Genomic DNA, 24,146 nt, shown 5'->3' with positions numbered 1-24,146 from the left:
ACAGTCTGCTAATCACTAACACACAACCTGCTTGTTCCACAAAAGTTCTTATAAGGACTGGTAACTTGGTATAGGGTGCTACGGTACATAGGCTTGAGTGCGGTACAGTCTGCTGTTCTGTAAGGACCGCTATCGGTCCACAATAGATAGGGTTGACGTGCACCACTGCTGACCGCTGCCCTATACTGCAGCAGTCCTTCAGCGGTATAGGGACTGACGTACAGTCTGCTAAACACTAATACACAACCTGCTTGGTCCACAAAAGTTCTTATAAGGACTGGTAACTTGGTATAGGGTGCTACGGTACATAGGCTTGAGTGCGGTACAGTCTGCTGTTCTGTAAGGACCGCTATCGGTCCACAATAGATAGGGTTGACGTGCACCACTGCTGACTGCTGCCCTATACTGCAGCAGTCCTTCAGCGGTATAGGGACTGACGTACAGTCTGCTAAACACTAATACACAACCTGCTTGGTCCACAAAAGTTCTTATAAGGACTGGTAACTTGGTATAGGGTGCTACGGTACATAGGCTTGAGTGCGGTACAGTCTGCTGTTCTGTAAGGACCGCTATCGGTCCACAATAGATAGGGTTGACGTGCACCACTGCTGACTGCTGCCCTATACTGCAGCAGTCCTTCATCGGTATAGGGACTAAGAGTTTTGTCACAGGGTCATTTAAAAAATGACAGGCAGAGGAAGAGGCAGGCCCTTCCGCAGGGGTGGTAGGGGTAGGGCAGGAGCAACAGGCTTGAGCCAAAGTGGGAAGTTGCAGAAGGTGCGTTCAATTACTTTAAAGGATGCACCAGACTTGGTTGAGTGGCTCGCTCAGCCTTACTCTTCTGCACCCTCCTCATCCTCTCGATCTGCACCCTCTTCTTCACTCTCTGCTATGTGCACCCCCAAAGACACTACCACCAACAACACGACCACCACCACCACCACCACATACCTTCCGCTTGAGTCACTGGAATTATTTTCCGATCCATATCAAGAGGACATTTCTGATGCGCAGCCACTCTTGGTATTGGATCAGGAAGAGGAGGTAGCAACAAGCGCTACTCAGCAGTCTGACGACAGTACCCAGATCAGCCCAAGGAGGAGGTTGGTCCCCGGTGTTGCTGCCTACTCCGAGATCTCTACTTATAGCGGTGGGGAAGGTGACGTTGATGATGACGTGTCTAGTGATGTCACGTGGGTGCCCACAAGAGAGGAAGAGGAGGGGAGTTCAGAGGGAGATATGGACCAGCAGATAGGGAGGAGAAGCAGGAATAACTTACATTGCACAGGAGGGACAAAGCAGACTGCAAATGTATCAGGAGCGAGTCATCGACCATGTACGGTCACATCTGGCGCTCCCAGGACACCGGCACATGGCTCCGCAGTGTGGGCTTTTTTTAACGTGTCCGCTGCTGACAATAGCGTTGCCATCTGCAATCTTTGCAGTCAACGCGTTAGTCGCGGTAAGCCCAATACTCACCTAGGGACGACCGCCTTAAGAAGGCACATGAGCAGCCATCACCGAGCCCAGTGGGAGCAACGGAACACACAAAGCCACACTGCAGGCTCTCACCGTCCAGCCTCGTCTTCTACTTCTCCTTCTCCTCTCTCCTCACAATTGTCCTCCACTCCACCTTCCATCACGCCAAGCTCACATTTTTCTGCAAAAAGGCAGGCTTCCGTGGGCCTAATGTTTGAGCGTAAAAAAATGATGACGCCGGATAACCCTCTTGCCCAACGGTTGGCGGCTGGCTTGTCAGAACTCATAGCCCGCCAACTACTGCCATATAAACTGGTGGACTCGGAGGCCTTTCGCAAATTTGTGGCCATTGGAACACCACAATGGAAGGTCCCAGGAAGGAAGTATTTCTCAGAGAAGGGCATCCCAGAGCTATATGGCCATGTTCAGCGGCAAGTGAATGTATCTCTGGCACACAGTGTCGGTGCCAAGATACATCTGACCACAGACACGTGGTCTAGCAAACACGGGCAGGGAAGGTATATCAGTTTTACTGCCCACTGGGTGAACCTTCTGACGGCCGTCAAGCATGTAACCCGTGGCACCCGTGTAGATTTGGTTTTACCGCCACGGATTGCATGCAGGCCTGACTCTTCTTCTCCTCCTCCTACTCCATCCTCCTCCCTCTCCTCCTCAGCTGCCTCCTCCTTTTCCGCTGCTAGCGTCTCTTCCGCTGCACCGCCCAAGCTCCCCAGAACCTATTCCACATGCCAGGTGAGACGTTGCCATGCCGTGCTGCGTCTGTTGTGCCTGGAAGCAAAGAGCCACACTGGCCCGGCACTCCTTTCAGCTTTGCGTTCACAGGCAGATGAGTGGCTAACACCGCTCAATTTGACAGTTGGTAAAGTGGTGTGTGACAACGGTGCCAATCTGCTTAGCGCATTGAAACAGGGCAAAATCACGCACGTGCCGTGCATGGCACACGTCTTAAACTTGGTCGTGCAGCGATTCCTTGTCAAATACCCTGGGGTCCAGGACATCTTGCGGCAGGCAAGGAAAATCTCGGCCCATTTCAGAAGATCTTACACGGCCATGGCTCGCCTTGCTGACATTCAGCGGCGACACCATCTGCCGGTCAGACGTCTTATTTGCGATTGCCCGACGCGATGGAACTCAACCTTCTATATGCTTGATAGGCTGCTCCAGCAGAAACGTGCAGTTAACGTCTACCTGTATGAACTCTGCGAAAGAAACGGTTCTGGGGAGCTGGGTTTTTTTTCACCGCGCCAGTGGCTGCTCATGCGCGACACATGCAGACTTCTGCGGCCATTTGAGGAGATCACCAAACTGGTCAGTCGCAGCCATGGCGCCATCAGTGACATGGTACCTTATGCCTTCTTTCTGGAGCGTGCATTGCGTCGTGTCATTGATCAGGCTGTGGAGGAGCAGGAGCGGGAAGATGAGGAAGTCGCAATGCTGGATGAATTCCCAGGGGGGGCTACTCTATCTGAGACAAGTCAACAACAGGAGTCTGATGAGGAGTCAGAGGAGGATGGTGCCGGGGCGGATGAGCAGGAGCAAGAAGAGCATGCTTTAAACCTTTCTGGGATCCCTGTTGTGCGAGGATGGGGAGAGGAGAATGAAGAGGACGACATTATCCTGGATGATGAGCAGGAGCCAGGCCACCACACCGCTTCCACTTTAGTGCAAATGGGGGCCTTCATGCTCCAGTGTTTTAATAGGGACCCCCGTATAAAAAGCATGAGGGTCAAGGACCAGTACTGGGTGGCAACGTACTTAGACCCCCGGTACAAACACAAAATGGCGGAAATGTTACCGCCGTCGCAGAGGGCTGTCAGAATGCAGCACTTCCAGGCCTTGCTTCGAGAAATGCTGCATTCTGCTTTTGCGTGCGCTGGCAGAGGAGCAATTCCCACTCCCAGAGAAGGATTTGCGGGTACCAATCCAACAGCGCCTGCAAGAAGAGGCCGGTTTGAAGATGTGTTGGTGACTTCGGATATGAGGTCATTCTTTCAGCCGACCCATCGACAGGTGTCATCCGGATCCAGCATCAGGGAACGCCTAGACCGTCAGGTGTCCGACTACATTGGGTTAACGGCCGATGTGGACGCTCTGAGGAGTGATGAACCCCTAGACTACTGGGTGGGCAGGCTTGACCTCTGGCCAGAGCTTGCCCAATTTGCAATCGAACTGTTGGCTTGCCCCTCATCCAGTGTCCTGTCCGAAAGGACGTTCAGCGCAGCAGGGGGGATTGTGACCGATAAGCGTACTCGCCTAGCTCACGACAGTGTTAACTACCTCACATTTCTAAAAATGAATGAGGCATGGATCTCGGAGGAATTCAACACATGTGACCAGTAGACCATGTATATGTCTATAAACTATTTTTTTAATCAAGCACACAGACCTTCTTAATTCATTTGGCTCACTTCCTTGACCCAAAAAAGCACACCGTACTATATGCCCCTACCCTCCTCTTTGAAGAGGTTGAGCGGTGTCATATTTCTACTGGGGCTGCTTATGATATCCCTGTGCTGTGCTGACTTCCTCCTGGGGGTTCTTATTATGAAGGGATCACACTATCCCTGTGCTGTGCTGACTTCCTCCTGGGGGTTCTTATTATGAGGGGATCACACCATCCCTGTGCTGTGCTGACTTCCTCCTGGGGCTGCTTACGGTGCTGCTGTCAGTGCTGTATGTCACGGTGCTGCTGTCAGCGCTGTATGTCACGGTGCTGCTGTCAGCGCTGTATGTCACGGTGCTGCTGTCAGCGCTGTATGTCACGGTGCTGCTGTCAGCGCTGTATGTCACGGTGCTGCTGTCAGCGCTGTATGTCACGGTGCTGCTGTCAGCGCTGTATGTCACGGTGCTGCTGTCAGCGCTGTATGTCACGGTGCTGCTGTCAGCGCTGTATGTCACGGTGCTGCTGTCAGTGCTCTGTATTACGGTGCTGCTGTCAGATGCCTCTATCACGGTGCATGTGTCATTCCGGTATGTCACGCTGCTGGTGATCATCTCCTGCACCCTCTTCTTTGCCTACCCTGGTCCCTGACCTTCCCTCTCCTCCATTGCCTTCATTAGCTCCATAGTCCTGAATTGTTAGAACAATTTCCCAAATAAAATAAAAATGCTTGTAGTTATCGATCCCAAATTCACCTCATACATGTATTATGTCATTGTCCAGATGGTGGGACTACGTTTTACCCCCTAATAATTACCACGTGGCCGCAAATTCGACATGAAGGTTTGCAAAGTTCGCCTCCCATTGAAGTCAATGGGGCCCGCGGCGAACGTTCGGTTTCGCGAACGTTTGAGTCCGTTCGCATTTCGCTTTCGCGAAACGTCCCGTCGGAAGTTCGTCCATCACTACTCCTCAGTCATACAATGAAACAGTGATATATATATAAAAGATAGGAAGCCAGCAATTGGGAGGTCCACTCCTCAGTCTTAAAATGTAACAGAGATATACTCTATATAATTGATAGGAAGCCAGGAAGTGGGGGGGGGGGGGTCTGCTCCTCAGTCTTACTGTATATAGATTTAATAAATGTCAGATGTGGTAACTGTTGTGGCTCCAAGGATTGTAATCTAGCTTATTCCACCAGTAAACAACCCATTGAAACTATCCCGTGGGGTTTCAGAAGTGCATTTGAATATTTTTTATTACAGCTTTTAAAATAAGAACAAAGAATAAAGAGTAATAAAACATTTTATCAGAACTTCAGGGAATAGAGTAAATGCTGTAATAGATATGATTTTAATTTCAAGCTTTTATTTTTAGAAGTGTCGTTTGTGATAACAGCCATCAGCAGGAAGTCAAATCTAAGCTGGCCAAAGACACATCTATTTTGCATCAATTTTCTTACATTTGATCTGAATTTCACATTTTGAGAATTTCTATACTTAGGCCCCTTTAATGCAGGCGCCTACATTCTGTCCCAGCAGGGCCTCGTAGACTGATCCCTTGCTGAGATGGATCAGAACAGAAATGGATGTCATATATGTGAGATCAATGTCTGTTCTGATTTTTCCTCCATCTTAGGACTTTATTAGTATTTTTCTATTATTATGACCAGAGTAAAGAGAGGTTGGCACAGCATGCCATAGAACAGCTCTTCTTAACCAGGGTTCAGCAGATCCCTGGAGCTTCCCTAGAGATTGCCGTGGCAGATTGATCTCCTGCCTACACTGGGCATTGCAAGGGGCCACTTCTTCTACAGTGATTATCAATGTAAAGGGTTACTTCTGCACTAATCACCAATGTAAGGGGTCACTTCTACAACGACCACCAATGTAAAGGGTAACTTCCACATTGACCACAAATGCATGGGGTAACTTCTATAAGTACCACCAATGAAGGGGGTAACCTCTATAAGGACCATCAATGTAAGGGGTAACTTCTACAAGGACCACCATTTGTAAGGGGTCACTTCCTTCAATGTAAGGTATTTCTAGGATTTTCACTGTCTGTATTTTATTTCTGACCATTATTATTTGTTTAATTTCATGTTTATTAAGTAAACCCCATTTTTTATTCTTTTATTAGTCTCTATAACCTACTAATTAGGCTAATGCAATATAAAGGTCTAATAATTTGAATGAGGGTCCCTTGAGACCTGAAAACTATTTCAAGGGTTCCTCAATGGTAAAAAGGCTGAGAAAGGCTCCTATAAAGGTGCATGTGATTTGACCTCTGTTCAGACCTCGTACCTTGTTGCATTTTCCATGCTGGGCCACATTGAGTTTTTTAAGTGTTGTGAGATAAGGTAGCAGAGTGACATTACCCACCTCAGCATTGATGGTAAAAAAAATTTCTTTCTTTTTTTTTCTTGCAGTTTAACATGTCTTTAAAGATCAGAACCATGAACATTTTTGTGACCCTCATACTCTTTGAGGTTATATCTTCAACAGAAGAGGTAAGCATATACATAAATTGATTATTAACCTAAATTCTAGTAATTTCTAGTGACCATCAATAACTCAGCTTTTATACTGTATACTTAGAATAGGTTGTTGAAAGCTAAGCTGGTTACGATGGGTTACCACACACCACTTTTCTTTGTACTGTGTGATTATATAAATTATATATGGTGTCTCTTTCTTATAGTGATCTATGTGCCTCCAAGCAGCCACCATTTTCTTTAAAGGGATGGTATAGTGGTTATGTATTGGCTTTAATTATTATGGTTGGCGCTAAAATAAAATTTAATTTTAAAAATATTTTGTAATGTTTTAGTTTGATAAATGTTGAATACTATATAGGAATATTTTTTCTTATATACTTGCATAACATACTTTTAATTATAGCCAAAAGGTTGATCTTTAGGCTACTTTTCAAATGTTATGCAATCTTTTTTTAAATTCCAAACTGGTTTCATGAAAAAGCCAATTCTTTAGTAAGTGACGCTGAAATTTACACATACAGAAGAGCAACTTCTTCTCTCCTTTCCCCTCTCTACCTACTTTGTTCAGACTCCTCAATTTAATGTTTCAATTAGAGAGAAACCATCTGAAGCAAACAGCTTCTGCTGCTTCAGAAAAGCTTTGCATTGGATGCACCCTTTTATTGGGCATGTATTTGCTAAATAAAGATTTCATTAAATAATAAATTGGTTTATTTTAAAAACAATAATCTGCCACTGTGTATATTTTGAGTACTTCTCTTGTACCTTTGTTTAGTGACCGCATACCTCATACTTAGTTCCATATTTATATATTTGTTTTTTACTGTCATGTTCTTTGTTTAGATCAGATCTACTAAAACATAACTGCTTTCTTACCTAGGTTCTTCACCATCGAGAGAAGAGAGGAACAAGGACATATAAATGTAATTATGTACCAATTATTACTTTTAAGTGAGAGTCTAATACCCTGTACACACAGTCGGACTTTCCGATGGAAAATGTGCGATCGGATCACGTTGTCGGAAAATCCGATCTTATGTGGACCCCATCGGACTTTTTCCGTCGGAATGTCCGTCACACAAAGTTTGAGAGCTAGATCTAAAATTTTCCGACAACAAAATCCAATCATTTAAATTCTGATCGTGTTTAGACAATTCCGATGGACAAAGTGCCACGCATGCTCAGAATAAATTACGAGACGAAAGCTATTGGCTACTGCCCTATTTATAGTCCCGTCTGAAAAAATCTGATGGATTTTGTCGTCAGAATGTCCGACTGTATGTACAGGGCATAAGTCTAAGCAAACTGAGCAAACAAATGACTTTTTTTTCCCCTGTCTCCCCAGCCTTGTGCATTGAAAGGTCCTCAGGAAGAGTCTTCAGGGGGGATGACACCTGGCTACGATCTGCAGGACGGAGGGTAGAGTTCTGTCGCTGTGAGGATGGGAGGAGCAAATGTCATAGTGTGCCAGTCATGGGTAAGGGCAGAATGAAAAGTGTTGTAAACACCAGTGGTGATGAATGATTAGAGGTTTAAGGGTTTCCATATTGGCAAACAGCAGACTTCTATAGCAGCCAATAAGAAATCATCTTTCTTTGTTATAGCAATGCTAAAGTGATGACAGCTGAAATCTTACTGGTTGCTATGGGGTATTGTATAACACTGGTTTTTGCATTATGTTGACAAGACAAAATCCAGAAGGGAGACATACTGTACCTATAGGATCTTCTTACATGTGAGACTTCAAACAGAAATGGTGGCCATTACTTAAAGAAAGTCACCCAGAGCTGCTTTATCAGATCAAAAATATGAATTAAAATCTACAATCATTTTTACCAACAGACTGTACAGAACCGAAGTGCTACAATGGAGGTCGCTGCCGCCAGGCCCTGTACTCCTCAAACCATCTCTGCCTGTGTCTGAGCGGATTCTCTGGAGAACACTGTGAAATAGGTACAGACCTTGACATGGAGATGTTACAGTCATACATAGCTATATACAGGCATACCCCACTTTTAAGTACACAATAGGGTTTACTTACTAAAGCTGGAAAGTGCAAAATCAGGCTCACTTCTGCATAGAAACCAATGAGCTTCCAGGTTTCATTACCAAAGCTTAATTGAACAAGCTGGGGTTAGAAGCTCATTGGTTTCTATGCAGCATTGAGCCTGATTTTGCACTTTCCAGCTTTAGTAAATAAACTCCATTGTGTACTTAAAAGTGTGGTATGCCTGTACACTGATAATGAACACTGTGCTCTGTATGTAGGTGGGGTGCAGCAGCAATAAGTCCCACAGTCAGGTGCAATGAAAAACTTGCATTGAAATAGCACAGCAACAGTTCACAACAAACCCAGTGGAAAGGCTGCTCAACCATGTGCACTCATGATTTCCAATAATGTGAAGATAGCAGGTATTAGCCAGACTGGCAGCATCTGTTAAGAGAACAGAAATGCAGCCTGATCATCTTTTGCCTAAGTGTGGTGGCCCTATGCTTTTCCTCCTCATCAGGAACCTCTCCCTACTGCTAGTGCTGTCCCTAACAGGCAGAGTACCTATCCCTACACTACTAAATTACAAATGCACTCCAAACCTGTGAGCCAAGGCCCTAAGTAGGCTCTGTCTTACCCAAGATGACTGCCAGAGTCACATGGGGTGGCAGCATCCAACCAGATTGCTTCCCCGGTGACCCAGGAAACCATAGGAACTGTGTTCCTCTTGGCTTACTCTCCAGCTACAGGGCTGCTGTAATGATCACCACCTGCAGTGAAAAATGTAGACTTCACCTGCCAACACAGAGTATCTCTATTCACTGATAATGAGCACTGTGCTCTGTATAATGATGATGAGTCTCTATACACTGATAATGAGCACTGTGCTCTGTAAAATGGTGACAAGTATCTCTATACACTGATAATGAGCACTGTGCTCTGTAAAATGGTGACAAGTATCTCTATACACTGATAATGAGCACTGTGCTCTGTATAATGATGACCAGTTTCTATACACAGATAATGAGCACTGTGCTCTGTATAATGATGATGAGTATCTCTATACACTGATAATGAGCACTGTGCTCTGCATAATGATTATGAGTATCTCTATGAGCACTGTGCTTTATACAATGATTATGAGTATCTCTATACACTGATAATGAGCACTGTGCTCTGCATAATGATTATGAGTATCTCTATGAGCACTGTGCTTTATACAATGATTATGAGTATCTCTATACACTGATAATGAGCACTGTGCTTTATATAATGATTATGAGTATCTCTATACACTGATAATGAGCACTGTGCTCTGTATAATACACTGATAATGAACACGGTGCATGATGGAAGAATGCTGAAGATCTGTATACTGTGATAGCGTTGATGCGTCGTTGATGAATGATACAAATGTAACAATGAAGTGATGCCCACTGTCTCTGTCTCTTTTTGTAGACACACGTACTACATGTTACCAGGGCTCCGGAGAGTCGTACAGAGGAAATCACAGCCGCACAGTGAGCGGAGCAGTTTGTGTAAACTGGAACTCTCCAGCGCTCAATGGGAAAAGATACACCACACAGCATAGAGACGCTTTACAATTCGGACTGGGAAATCACAACTTCTGCAGGTAACCAGCAGGCTATACCATTTGTAGTAAGAGGCTGTTGAAATGTGTACTTTCTTTGAAAGTGATTAGATTGTTACCTAGACCCTAAAGATACCCCCAAGGAGTTCAAAGCCACATATACTGTACCTATGCTTGTGCTTGATGAGCTTTGTAATATGATGAAGCCTGTTTATCATTTACCCTTAACAAATTGTCTATGTCATACTGCCACCTGCTGGTTGTTTGGCTTTACTACATATGTAATAATGTAATAAACTTCAGAGAAGAGAACCTTTGTCAGGTTGTGGGGCTGTATTTTATTCTGCTTATAACAAGCAATAATGCTTGCACTGAATGGCTAGTATTTTTTCTGATGCGTCCTTCATCTCCTGTTAGAAGCCCAACATTTTAATAACATACTTCTCCTTCGGAGTGCACAAAAAGACACAGCAATCCAGTTATCACCAAAATGTTTTAATCTTCGCACCAGGATCTCCTCTATCTGAAATCCACCAAAAAAGGGAATTATTCCTTTTTAAACTTTGTGACAGCAATACAAGTTAAATGCTAAATGTCCCTCACCATAAAAATTTTAACTTTGCAGCATAGAACTAGGAATGTGCAATTGTGTGTGTTCCTAGTTCTCAGACCTACTGTCAATCAGAAAAAATTGTAATACGGTGATTGTCAAATTAACTGATTGGGCTGCTAAAGTTGGTCTGGGTGTCTATGCTTGAAAAACTCTGGTCAACAAAAGGGGCATGTAGATAATTCCTTTATTATTTATTCATCCCTTAACATCCAGAACTAATGGCTTCTAGCACACATGCAGTTATAGAAACACGTATCCAACTCTGAAACATTTTTTTTGCAGATGATTCCAGTCTTTGATACCTTAGGCAAACCTGTACTTTGCCTTTATTAAACAAAATAACAGCTTCACTTTACAGGCAGCACTTATATTTCACACAGCTGAGAAATACCTATGTATGGGGGAGCATGTGATATCTCCAATGCCTTCCAGTGCAGTTCTTAGTGCCAGAGTGATCAAGACATCACTATTGGGTGTTGGGGAGCTGTGATCAGAGAATCATACTGGCACAGGAATCTGGCACTTGACTGGGGCAACAAGTAAGTGTGGGAAAGGTGACAACCAACTGCCGTTATTTTGCTTAATAAGGACAAAGTGTAGGTTAACTTTTTTTTCTGACCGGCCTATTTATTCATTCATGCAAGGAGCAATGAAGGTGAACAGAATAGCAAAGTAACCAGCCACATGAGCTGCTGGATGTATGTATTGAAGATTCCTTTTTATTTTGTAGGAACCCTGATGGCGAGGTTTCACCCTGGTGTTATGTATTTAAAGATGGGGCGTACAACTGGGACTATTGCAGAGTGCCATCCTGCCCAGTAGGTATGTATCCTTATTATCTAGGTTTTTAGGAGCTAATATTAAAGAGACCCCTTTGTCAGACCTTTTAATTCAACAAAAATATTTCTATAACATTAAATATGCATTTAACATATTTATTGGATGATATTTAACTGCAACAGCATTCCTTGTGTAGACATCCAAAAGCCCTGAGACTGCTTCTAGACACTGCCGTTTGGAAGTAGTCATCAACCTCACCATACTCATAATTGAAATTTAAAAGTGACTAGTGGAATGATAGGGCAGGGGGTGATGGCCATGTACAGAGCCTAATGGAGCCCTAAAAGATCTCACATACTGCAAGAGAACCTACTGTATGTATAGGGCATTTGAATGGAGAGTGAATGGAGGTCCAAATTGTACTTCTATATTTAATCACCCCGAGGTAACAATATGCAGAACACTTAAAGCTAGAAACATATTGAAGGTATAAAATAGTACACGGTTCATTTGGCTTATTCAAGCCTATGTAAAGTGATACAATTAATTAATTAATTAATAGCCTACCCTTACGCAGGCTATCTCCCCTTCTATTATGGATGCTGCTGCTAGACTAATACACCTCACTAACCGATCAGTGAATGCTGCCCCTCTCTGCCAATCCCTTCACTGGCTTCCCCTATGCCACCGTCTAAAATTCAAAATGCTAACCACATCTGCAGATATCGCCCAAATCGTTCCCTCCGCTCCTCCCAGGACCTCCTGCTCTCTAGCTCCCTTGTTACCTCCTCTAATGCTCATCTTCAGGACTTCTCGAGAGCCTCTCCCATCCTCTGGAATTCCCTGTTCTGGTATATCTGATCAGCCCCTACCCTGTCCACCTTTAGGAGATCCCTGAAAACTCACTTATTCAGGGAAGCTTATCCCACACCCACCTAACAACCCCATCAAATCATTCCCCGCACCTATTACCTTTTGTACCACCACCCCCTCCCTTTAGAATGTCAGCTCTACGAGCAGGGGCCTCCTGTACCTTCTGTATTGTACTGTAAGTGTGCTGTACCCCTCTACATTGTAAAGTGCTGCATGAACTGTTGGCGCTATATAAATCGTGAATAATAATAATAGTGTGGTTGCAGGTATACATACAATGCATTAGGCCATGGTTGGCAAAATGTTACTTGAATGTTCAGATGTGTCTTGTTTTTTGTTGTTTGGTTGTTCCATTTATTTTGCACCATGCAATGCATGCCTAACAATTCAACATCAGCTTATAAAATACATACAATGCACAGTTTGAACAGCTTCCTGATATAAATATGGCGCATTGAACTCCTTAGTGTAATAATAATGAAAATGTGCTTTATACATTGTTTATCCTAAATAGACATCCCAGACTGTTATTCAGAGCGAGGAACTTCATATCGAGGCTCTAGCAGTGTCACCATCTCTGGTGCCCGCTGTTTGCGGTGGGACTCAGCTCTGGTGAAGAACAAAGTCTTTAATGCCTGGAGTGGCAAATCCCGCAGCCAGGGTTTGGGAACCCATAACTACTGCAGGTGAGTTCTGTATACTGCAAGGGGCCCCTGGCTAGCAACGTGCTAACTGAAATATAAATACTCTGCATTCTGCTCTTAAATCAAGATTAATGACCATTCAAGGGACAATAACTGACAACAGAAATTGAATCAAGTATGTTGAAAATGGTTCCTGTATAGCTTGTCAATTCTGAAGCCAGGGACATCTCCTGGAATAAGACTTTCTATGGACAAATCTCCAAAACCAGGAATTGTGGTTGCAAATCAGGCACTTTTGGACCACCTCACTATCACTTTACGGTTTACAAGTTGTTTCATGCCATTCTCCATTTTGTATGCTATTTTACAGAAGACCAGTGTAATAGTACATCATTTATTGTGCCACGATTTCATTGTTTGTCCATGCATTCTCATGTGTCAACACCACTGTCTGACAGTTCTTGGTGGGAAATAATGGGAATTATATAGGTTAGAAAAACAAGTCCAGTTACTATCTCTTCCCCCATGATATTCAGGTTCAGGGCTGCCAAATGTTTTTTTTTTAATTGCAACCTATTTTATTGGAGTTTATTGTTTTACACTTTTTACACAAACTGTAGTTGCACCAGTGATGCTACACTACGCAAACTCTCTTTGTGTTATATATTTAGGCGATTTTTAAATGACTGTCTATCTGTATTGAATTGTGCTCTTGTTTATATTGTAAAGGAATCCAGATAATGATGTGCGTCCTTGGTGTCATGTGATAAATGGAACTCAGGCTGGCTGGGAATTCTGTGATGTCCCTAAATGCTGTAAGTAAAACAGTAAAATCAAAAGTCTACAGAGTAGCAAAAGGCTGACTATATCTGACCGATAGCCAATCAGAGCAATGTAGCCTATTATTGCTCGCAACATGATCTATGCTTAGTGACTTCTTCAACCTATCTAAAGGAAACCTGTGCTACAAAAAAGTGCACAGCCTGTCATTCAGTGTTCATTTTTATGTCAAATTTCGATTTAGTTTTAGTCTTATTTTAGTCATCTGAATTGTATTAGTCTTATTTTAGTCAACTGAAATCTCCAGTACATTTTGTTTGACTAAAATCAAGTGGATTTATTTAAACTGTAATGCTTTATTTAAGAATTTCTCTAGATGTGATAGATCACTATGGCTAAATCTGTGTCTGTAGTGCATGTTTAAACCATAATTCCATAAATAATAACATGTAATTCGATTTTTTACTCCAGGAGTATATAATGAGTTTGGAAAGTCTATAGAAATGCTTAAATAATGCATTAGGTTCCATGCACACTGGATGATAAAATAACTATATAAAACCGACAGTAGCTTTGCAGTGAGTCTTTCAACTTTTTTTTTTTTATACTTTTTTGCAATAACGTTTATTGGTGTTTTTTTAGCGTTTTTTTTTTTTTACAATTTTTTTTTAAGAATTTTTTTTTCAATGAATCAATAACGTTAAACGCTGGTAAGCCACATTTTTGAGCGTTTATCGACGTTTATCAGCGTTAAACGTTTTTAAGCGATTTTAGGGCATTCAGACAACAGCCCATAAACTCCACTGCTGATAAACGTCCATGTGTGCATGGACATATAGGATAACATAGAGGGGAGTTTATGGGCTGTTAAAAAAAATGTCCAAAACTTCCAAAAGTGGTTGTTTATGAGCTTCAGTGTACATGGAGCCTTACAATTTAACCACTTCCAGACCAGCCACCGCAGTTGTACTGTGGAAGCTTGGCTCCCCTGGGTGAACCGCCGTAACTCTACATCGGCCCTTTAAGATGCTGTAGGAGGTGCACCTGCAGCATGTGCCCAGAGCCAATGCAAGTGCCAGGCAGGTGAGATAACTGCTGGTTACCTGCGATCGCTCATGACAGAGCGAGAACCGGGATCTGTTTGTGTAAACACACAAATCCCTGTTGTCTCAGGGGAGAGGAGACAGATCGTGTGTTAATACTAAGAACATCGATCTCTCTCATCCTCTAGTCAGTACCATCCCCCCTACAGTTAGAACACACCTAGGGAACACAGTTAACCCCTTGATCGCCCCCTAGTGTTAACCCCTTCCCTGCCAGTGACATTTCTACAGTAATCAGTGCATTTGTATAGCACTGATCACTGTATAATTGTCAATGGTCTCAAAAATGTGTCAGAAGTGTCCAATTTGTCTGCATCAATATCACAGTCCCGATAAAAATCGCAGATTACCGCCATTACTAGTAAAAAAAAAAAAATTGCCATAAACCTATCCCCTATTTTGTACACACTATAACTTTTGCGCAAACCAATCAATATACGCTTATTGAATTTTTTTTTACCAAAAATATGTAGAAGAATACATATCGGCCTAAATTGAGTAAAAAAAAAAAATTATTTTGGGATATTTATTATAGCAAAAAGTAAAAAATATTGTGTTTTTTTTTTTTTTTGTTTATTTTATGTTCAGTTTTTCATTAGATAGGTTGAAGAAGTCTCTAAACATAGGTCATGTGAAGTGCAATAATAAGCTACATTGCTCTGATCGGCCTGTCAGTGAGATATGGCCAGCCTTTAGTCATCTGAATTGTTTTTGTTGTATTTTAGTAGAGTAGAATAGTGGTAATCTAGTCTATGGAAATATTTTCCCCGACAAAATTAAGACTGCTGCCATTGCGCCCCCTTCTTCTAAAAAAGATATTAGCCTGAACTGTTATATTGATCCAGTAACTTCAGAACAGAAGTCCTGAGTTTTCTTTTAGCTCTACCTGTATGCTTGTGCCAGGACCTTGACTCAGAAAGTGCTGAAATTAGAGACTGCCAGGTAGCTAGTACTTACACAAAGAGGCCAGGCAAGTCTGCGCATTTCTCTCAGGGCAGGTTTCATTTAACTACAGTGAGGGAAAAAAGTATTTGATCCCCTGCTGGTTTTATTGGTTTGGTCAATGACAAAAAATGATCAGTTTATAATTTTAATGGTAGGTTTATTTTTACAGTGAGAGACAGAATAACAACAAAAATATCCAGAAAAACCAATTTAAAAAAAGTTATAAATTGATTTGCATTTTAATGCGTAAAATAAGTATTTGATCCCCTATCAAGCCACAAGATTTCAGGCCCCCAGGTGTCTTCTATAAAGGTAACAAGCTGAGATTAGAGCACTCTCTTTCCCATATTCACATTATTCACATTATTGCAAATTTGTAGTTTTGAGGCCTACAAATCCAGGCCAGTAGTTAAACCAATATAGCATGGAGGCGAGCAATGTTCTAATTTTAGTTTGGCTGTACAACCTGATCCGAATGGTGATGTCAATATCTTGCTCCTCAGCCACTTGTGGAATTCGAAATCCTCCACCACCGTTACAGCCCCGATTCCGTATTGCTGGAGGCCGAGGTGCACAGATTACATCTCATCCATGGATGGCGGCTCTCTTCCATGTTTATAGGCGAACAGAGTTCTTCTTCTGTGGTGGGACCCTGATAGACCGCTGCTGGGTCCTGACAGCTGCTCATTGCCTTGCAAATAGCAAGTGAGTAATTTGTTTAATTTATTAGTTGCTTAACCAGACATCATTAGGACCTGTTAATATGTAGTCTCCGTTTCTTCCAGGCTGTCTGCCAACAAGATCCGTGTCAAGCTGGGCCGAACAATGCGAGCTGTGCCTGGAGTTCAGGAACAAAGTTTCAGAGTGGAAAAAATTTATAAGCACCCACAATTTGATGAGGATACCTTTGATAATGACATTGGTGAGTAAATAGGTTTAGAATACTTATTAGCTTTAAAGACAACCTTTCATGAAGCAAAACAAAGCTTGGAAAAAGGCAGCCATTCCTCAAGCGTATGTTCTGCATGCTAGTTCTGGGGCAAGAAGATTTAGCCTGTCACTGGAACTAGCAAAAATCTGCTGTCAAAAGACATAGTACATTGATATGGATCACTCATTGGAATGTAGATACATGTGATAATTAGATAATTGGTACAGTAAAATAAAGTGAATGTATATGAGGACAACAAACGTATTTGATCATATACATGTGTTGTCCTTATATACATCCCCTTTATTTTATTGTATCCATTTATCACATGTATCTATCACTTCAATGAGTGAGCAATATAAGCGTATAAGTTACACTTCCAGTTTACCATTGGACTTCTACTCTGGAGATACTTATCAGTCGATTTTAATATTTCCCTGTATATTAGCCTGATGAAGAAGGAGGCATTTCCTCCGAAACACGCTTTGCTTATCACCTGTGAACTGCAATAAACTTCTTAAATATAAGCTCAAGTGTGATGAACCTTAATAACGAACCACCTCTACACCCATCCAAGAGTATCTTGCAGAGCACCTTTTCACTTTTAGGGAGCCTGCAGCTTGAGATACACATTGGATTCTTTCCACTTCAGGAAACCCTAGGACATGTTGGGTGCTTGTTGGCATACTGTTACTACCTCCACCCCCTGAGCTTTACTATTATCTTAGTACAGAGATGTCAAATCAGACTGTATAGTAGCAAACTAGAGGAGAGAAGCAGCTTATATAGCTTGGCAGATTCCACCTATCCTTCAACTTGATGTGTCTTTAGCCTGCTGGACATCATATAATAGTATAAAATCCTTGTGGAATACATGTTTGTCAGGTTGGCTAGTTTCCAGCCAATTCAGCCACTTTGACAAGTTGCTATTTTCCTCCTTATTGCTGCATTAAACAAAGTGGGACAAGAGGGAGATAAATTGCAATTTTGCTTTTACTTTGCCCATTTTGACAAGTTGGAAGAAGTTTAATGATTTGTTTTTAGAAATGGGCAAACTACATATCTGCTTTCATCATTATGTAGTAATAGTCACATTCAACTGGACTTTTGCCATTTTGAAGACATTTTGTAGCTTATCCAAGGAACTTCTTCAATTTTAAAAGAGTGTCAGGAAAATACCCCAGCATTTATACCCACATGGGTAGCACCAACACCTTTAACTAATCACTATGAAAAGACAGATGTTATTGTCAATGAACAGGATTGGAAGTGTGCAAATTGTGGAACCACCGTGTTCTAATTATATAATCCCATTTTTGGTGTCAGAAAGACTTCATAAGTGGGAATCCTTCTGTTTACATGGCTGAAGGTATGAATTGTTGTCAAATTTAGGTTGAGATGTTAAAATGACATTATACATATAGAGTAAGTGGAAGATAGATGGTACAGAAGTCCCCCAGCCCTGCTCAGTGATGGTTGTTCCAGTTTGACACAGATGACCTCTTTCACGCCTCCTGCAAACCAGTCTTGACCTGTAGAATTTGCCCTCCTACATTGAGCAATTTGTTTGTTGAGAGCAGTGGCAGCTGGGGGGTTGCGGGCATCATAGGCGGCTTCCTCTTTTCTCCTCTGCCAGCATCACAGGCGGAGGGGATTAACGGGTGGCTTCCCCATCTCTCCACTGGCATCACAGGTGGTGGGCATCATGGCAGCTTCTCCTTCCCCTGCTCGGCGGCTTCCATCTCCTCCCTCCTTCGGCCAATCAGAACGCTTCTCCTTTCTGCCAATCGTGAAACAGGTCTCAGACATGCTTCCTGATTGGCGGGGAGGAGATTCAGTGTGACAATGGCAAATATTAATTTGCTATTGTCACACAAATGGGTGGGCTTGGTTCACAATGCTCTGCGCCCCGAGCCCATCCTATTTTTAAGCTTACTAGACCCTCTGGCTCTAATCAGGTGCTTCAAAAAAACAACCCCGCTATTGGAATTAATGCATCCGGCGTCCTGCAAGGGGTCAGACGCATGGATGGGTGGTGGCGCCCCCTTAATGGCTGGGCCGCCCCCTGGTTGAGAGGTTGTTATGTCTCCCCAATATACTGGTCTTTGCACTCCTCACTATACTACACTGCACATAGCAAGTGGCTTTGCTTGTGTTTGGGTATAGTCTCTTTTTCATGTTCAAAAGTCTGTCCCAGTGTATTGCTGTGCTTGAAAGACACATATAGTAGATGCAATGCGGGGCAAAGATCCTTATGATTTTTTATGACACTTCAGCTACATATGGGTTGACTAGATTACTGTGTTCTGCCTCTCCCCTCTGTTCGATGGTCCTGTATTTTAGCTTGAACTTGTGGATGTTTTGATGAAAGCCCAGTCTGGGTACTCTTTAGATGTCTGTTGCATTTGTTGTTCCTATCTCAGCTCAATGTTGCAGAGTCTACGTTCCAGTGGTAAGTTGGTACTAAAAAGCAAATACTGCTTGTTATTCAGTATATCAAACTGAACCAACCATCTTTCACATAGAATGCTGCGTTAACATCTCTACCCCAGCGTTTTGACAATAATTCACCCTTTCAGCCTTGCAAAACGAACACCTATGTAGCCTCTCTCACACCAAGAGTCGGATTATGTAAATAGAACAGGGTGGTTGCAAAATTTTCACACCTTCGATCCTGTTCTTGAGCAATAATAACATCTGCCTTTCCATGGTGACTGGATATAGTTGTAGGTGCTGGCGGCTTCAATAATATTCCTGGGGTATATTTCTGACACTTATCAGAGCTATAAATTACAGAACAGTTACAGTTAAATGTGACTAACTACTACTAGATATACCTTGACCTGGATAAATTAATCTTACTCAAATTAAACCCTAGGAAGGAGTCAGGATTTCAAACAGGAGAGGATAATCGCAAACAAGGGCAAATGTGTTTATAGACAGATTTGCAACAAGTTTCTTTTCCCTGCTCTAGAAATACAAACACTTTATTTTATGTATTCTGCAAATACACAGCCTCCCCATTGGTATACCATCTCCTGATCACCTCTAATGTTGGCTCTTCATCTGTTGCAGCTCTTCTGAAGCTGCAGTCTACATCTGGATCATGTGCCATGGAGACAGATAATGCCAGGCCGGCCTGCATGCCTGAGAGGGGACAGAAGCTGCAAGACTGGACGGAGTGTGAGATCTCTGGATATGGGAGGCAAGAAGAATGTAAGGAACCAGAAATGTTTATCATATGGGCATATAACTAAAACCAATACATTTTTGCTGATGTGATTTTTTTTCTCTTTTTGCTACTGCACCAGAAACTTGATTTTAAAAACAGCTATTTTAACAGAACCATTTAAAGTAACCTTGAACTGCCTTAAAATATTTCAAAGGTAACAGTAATGCTAAATTGCATGTACTTTGTGCAGTCCTTAAGATCCTGGGCCCATGCAGCACAAGGTACCTTGTTGAGCATATGCCTTACCCCTACTCTTGCTTTGCCCCTTATAGGGGAAAATATGGGCCAAGTGGTAAGGTGGTGCTTAGAGTCTTCAGACATCACAATGGGGCCATACACTTAAAGTCTAACTTTAACCAATTCTTTTCTCTTTTACTTTAGTTTCTCCATTCTTCTCTGATCAGCTGAAAGAAGGACATGTGAGATTATACCCTGAAAACATGTGCACTCCCAAGCAGCTTGACGACCGAACAGTGACTTCCAACATGCTGTGTGCTGGTGACACAAGGAACCAGGATGATGCTTGCCAGGTAACATAAGACTAATCATACCTTAAATCCGAGCTTCAGGCTCCTTGTTCACCCCATTCCTCAGGCACCAAAGGAGGGGTCCCCCAGCAGTATGTTATGCTTTTATGGCCAGTCACTTGATGATGGATAGTCTTGGATGATGCAGAGCGTGGTGCTGATGTGATGACATCAGTTCTGCTCCCTGAATCAATACACTGCTCAGAGAATGAGGCCATGACACCCTGCACTCAGTCTTTCCTCAGTCTTCCCAGTTGGTGGCACAGGGCATTATTCTACTAGGAAGACTGAGGACATCTTGTGGAAAAGAAGAAGTCCTGAAAGGGACAACTCCTAGCTATTGCAATCAGGAGTGTAGTTTTAATTTTCTTTTTTTACCTTCAAGAGAAAATTAAAGTTGGGTTTTAAACGTTAGAAGGTGGCATGTAGGAATCAAGCGGACTTTCCTTTAAAAAGTCTTTTTACAGTCCTTTTATGTGAATTAATGTTCAGTAAAAAAACGTATTTATGGTTGATAATGTTTTGAAAACCCAGTTTCTGCACACAGTGTGTACATTTTTATATATGCAGCTTCACAGCATTTCTCTGTGTGCAAGCCTATGGGTCAAGCCTCACCTGGTTGAAAAGTTTAACTAGGATTACCTCAACAGTCCTTTAAGTATATGTGGTTAAGTTGCAAACTTTTTTTTTGGGAAGGGGGAGTGGCGCATTTTTAGAATCGATTGTCTGTGGTTTTCACTGCTGTCCCAGAGACACATTAGGGAGTGAGGATGTGCCAGTGAAAACGTAGAATTTTAGATTTTCGATCGCTTTCTGTCCTGGTGACACCTATCACCAAGACAAATGAACAGGGTGGATTTCCCCTACCAGGCACACAGAGAGTAGTTAAAATCTAACAGAGGTTCTAACTATTCCACATTATGTCCAAAGTTAAAGAAAGGTTTGGCTTTAGTATTACTTTAAGCAGAAGTTTTAGTAACATTAATTAATATTTAAAGATGACTGTTAAAGAAGGCATTTACAAATCTGTATAGGAAACAGAATAAATAAAATATTGAACAGCAAATGAAACAGAGGTATTACTTTCAAAGGAATGTTTCAATAATAGCTCAATGTACAGTGTCTACATGCTGTAAATATGCTACAGTTTCCCTTTAATTAAAGGCTATCATTGACAAACAAATGCACAAAAATAATAATGGCAGAAAAAAAACCCTTTGCTATTTAATGTCCAGCTTAAAGTGGTGTTTCTAATTTGAGTGGATTCTGCTGGGCTGAATGACCCTCTTGCTTCTTGAATATCTTCGGAAGACTTGAGGTTAGATATCCCTATCTTTTCCACCCTCAACAAAACAGAATAAAAGTCAAAGGATGAGAGTAAGAAGCAGGTGGGTGACCCCAGTATTAATGGGCAGAAGGTCCACCACCCAACGCCCAGAGATATAAAACAAGCCAGTGCATTGTTTGTACTGTATTTGAGTCATTTTTCTAGGGTAGGTTGTGAAAATAAGGACATGGCAAGGATGAGGATAACTACTGATTTCCCAGGGTTTTATATCATTCAAGCTTTAACCTTATCATAAATATCATTTTATTTCTCGCAGGGTGATTCTGGAGGACCCCTGGTCTGTCTCACAAATGGACGCATGCATCTGTTTGGCATTGTTAGCTGGGGTGAAGGATGCGGACGAAAGGGAAAGCCTGGCGTTTACACCAAAGTGACTCAGTACCTAGACTGGATAGAACACCACACGGGCCTTCGAATGTACTGATACCAGAGACTTCGGACTTTGTAACAACTTTAAACCACTACAAAGTCTTTTGAGATGTCAGGGACCATAAAACACATTGGTAAATAACTCTTACCATTGGACAGAGGCCATTTCATGTTCTAAACGAATATTCTTGAATATGCGGCCTATTGATTTGCCAGGAACTTGTGTCCCCCCCTGGTGCTTGATGCTGAATAATAATACAGAACACAGTGGTGCTCTTTTATAAAGATGTCCAAACACCAACTGCATCATAAACTGTTATGAAGTATGAAGAAGTCATCAGTGACTTGACTAATGTGCCAGCTTCTCATATCGGTGGGAAATTCTAATGGTGAAACTCTGGCATCTGTGTCTCCTCCCTAATCAAAAGATCATGAGGAAGATTTCACTGCTTTACAGCTGGACTCCAAAATGATTTGTCTAGTCTATGTTTTGGAACTTACATATGTATAAGTATACATACATCATCTGGATTTTTAATCAGCGGCAGTCAGGGAGATCTAGTGGGTATCTCTCAACTCTGAAGCCTTTAAGGGATGTATGAAATCAGAATTTGATTAAGGACCTGTGTAGTGGGCTTTGGGCTTGTGTCAATGGCATTAGTTGACACCATTTTAAGACGCTTTTGAGATCATTCAGAATTCATTTTACTTGCAATTGACCTCCTTCTCACCTACTTCTAGCAGGCTTTGCATTCCCATAGGCTTGCATAGGAATGGAAACTCATTTGAAACAAACAAAAGCCCAATGATACAGGCCCTTAGTTTCGCAGTTGGGGAGTTAAGCTGGCCATACATTATACAATTTTCTTATTCAATTTACTTTATATTTACCGTCAACTATGTAGTGCAAGGGCCTGCCTGATTACATACAAATTGAAAGTGTTTATGTTTGACCTCATATTATATGGTTTTGGTAAATCTAATGGAAAATTGTACAAAAATGGTATGTTGTATGGCCAGCCTTAAGCCTAGTACACACCGTGAGTTTTTTTTAGTTCAACCTAATGGGTTGAACGAAAAAAAAACTGACAGCTTCCATACAGCTCCGGCTGCCATACACACGGGCTAAATGTGGCTGTTTTTTATTGAACAGGCTAATGTCACCAGACATTCGGCTTGCATGTACTAGGCTTAAGTCTGTAAGTAAGCACTGTTTGTACTGCATCAATTAATCAATTACAGGTTTTCTGATTCCAACTGACATTGGAGTATATACAGTATACTGTGAATGGCTGCCATAGGAAATGTCAAAGACACTAATACATGATGCTCTTGCTCAGCATATAGTCCCTGGAGGCAGACCATCTTTTATCAAAGTGTCTTTCATAAAAACTGGCTGTGTTCCCCTTGCAGCAACCAAGCATATTCAGACTTGCAAAGGTAAAATAAAGGCCTAAATCTGCATTAGTAAGGGGAATACAGATGGTGCTTATAAAAGATTTTGATCAAGCATGTTCTGATTCTTTGTAAATGATATCTATACTTAATTAATAGGGAGGAATATATTTAATATGTGCAATAGAAATAAATAATATTTATTATTTTTTATATTTAACCTTACTAAGACCAAGTAGACACTTTAAAGTGTAACGTCAGGCAAAAATAAAATTTTCCTTAATAAAACATCCGCCTCTCACTTTTATTATATATTATTGTAAAACGTTCTTGTTTCCAACATTTTTACCCATTAATACTGCCAATTCTACTATGATTCCCTTATTTCTTGAACAGGGCCAGTAACACAATATTTCTGCTGAGGTTGCAGCAATAATGTCAACCTCTCCATTTTTTGTTCACATCGTATTGAGCATTGACATCATGACGTCAGCACTTGCTCCCAACTGACAATCCCTTTACAGTGGTGGTGGCACCAGCATAATAAGGTCACTGCGACTCCTCTCCTCTTCCCAGCTTCACTTTGGTGCATTTCCTTAGATGCTGTAGGTGCACCCAAAATCTTGCCCACGACCCAGGTGG

At 42.0% G+C, this 24,146-nt stretch overlaps 1 protein-coding gene across 1 annotated transcript in view; it reads left to right on the top strand.

Moving 5' to 3' along the window:
* Positions 1–23,792, top strand: part of PLAT (plasminogen activator, tissue type) — a 44,911-nt gene extending 21,119 nt beyond the window's left edge. The window contains exons 3-15 of the mRNA XM_077469923.1: positions 6,315–6,395; positions 7,264–7,306; positions 7,729–7,860; positions 8,226–8,336; positions 9,832–10,006; positions 11,308–11,399; positions 12,745–12,916; positions 13,604–13,689; positions 16,206–16,407; positions 16,488–16,624; positions 19,709–19,849; positions 20,247–20,395; positions 21,997–23,792. Coding sequence (XP_077326049.1) covers positions 6,321–6,395; positions 7,264–7,306; positions 7,729–7,860; positions 8,226–8,336; positions 9,832–10,006; positions 11,308–11,399; positions 12,745–12,916; positions 13,604–13,689; positions 16,206–16,407; positions 16,488–16,624; positions 19,709–19,849; positions 20,247–20,395; positions 21,997–22,164 — 1,683 coding nt within the window. The 5' untranslated portion in view covers positions 6,315–6,320 and the 3' untranslated portion in view covers positions 22,165–23,792. The remainder of the gene's footprint in view (positions 1–6,314; positions 6,396–7,263; positions 7,307–7,728; positions 7,861–8,225; positions 8,337–9,831; positions 10,007–11,307; positions 11,400–12,744; positions 12,917–13,603; positions 13,690–16,205; positions 16,408–16,487; positions 16,625–19,708; positions 19,850–20,246; positions 20,396–21,996) is intronic.
* Positions 23,793–24,146: the final 354 nt, after the last annotated feature.

The sequence above is a fragment of the Lithobates pipiens genome, unplaced genomic scaffold (assembly GCF_037356315.1).
Source record: "Lithobates pipiens isolate NorthernLeopardFrog02 unplaced genomic scaffold, aLitPip1_a1.2 Scaffold_8, whole genome shotgun sequence".
Lineage (NCBI taxonomy): Eukaryota > Metazoa > Chordata > Amphibia > Anura > Ranidae > Lithobates > Lithobates pipiens.
Note: the sequence above shows the minus strand (reverse complement) of the source record. Positions and strands in the feature narration are given on the sequence as shown.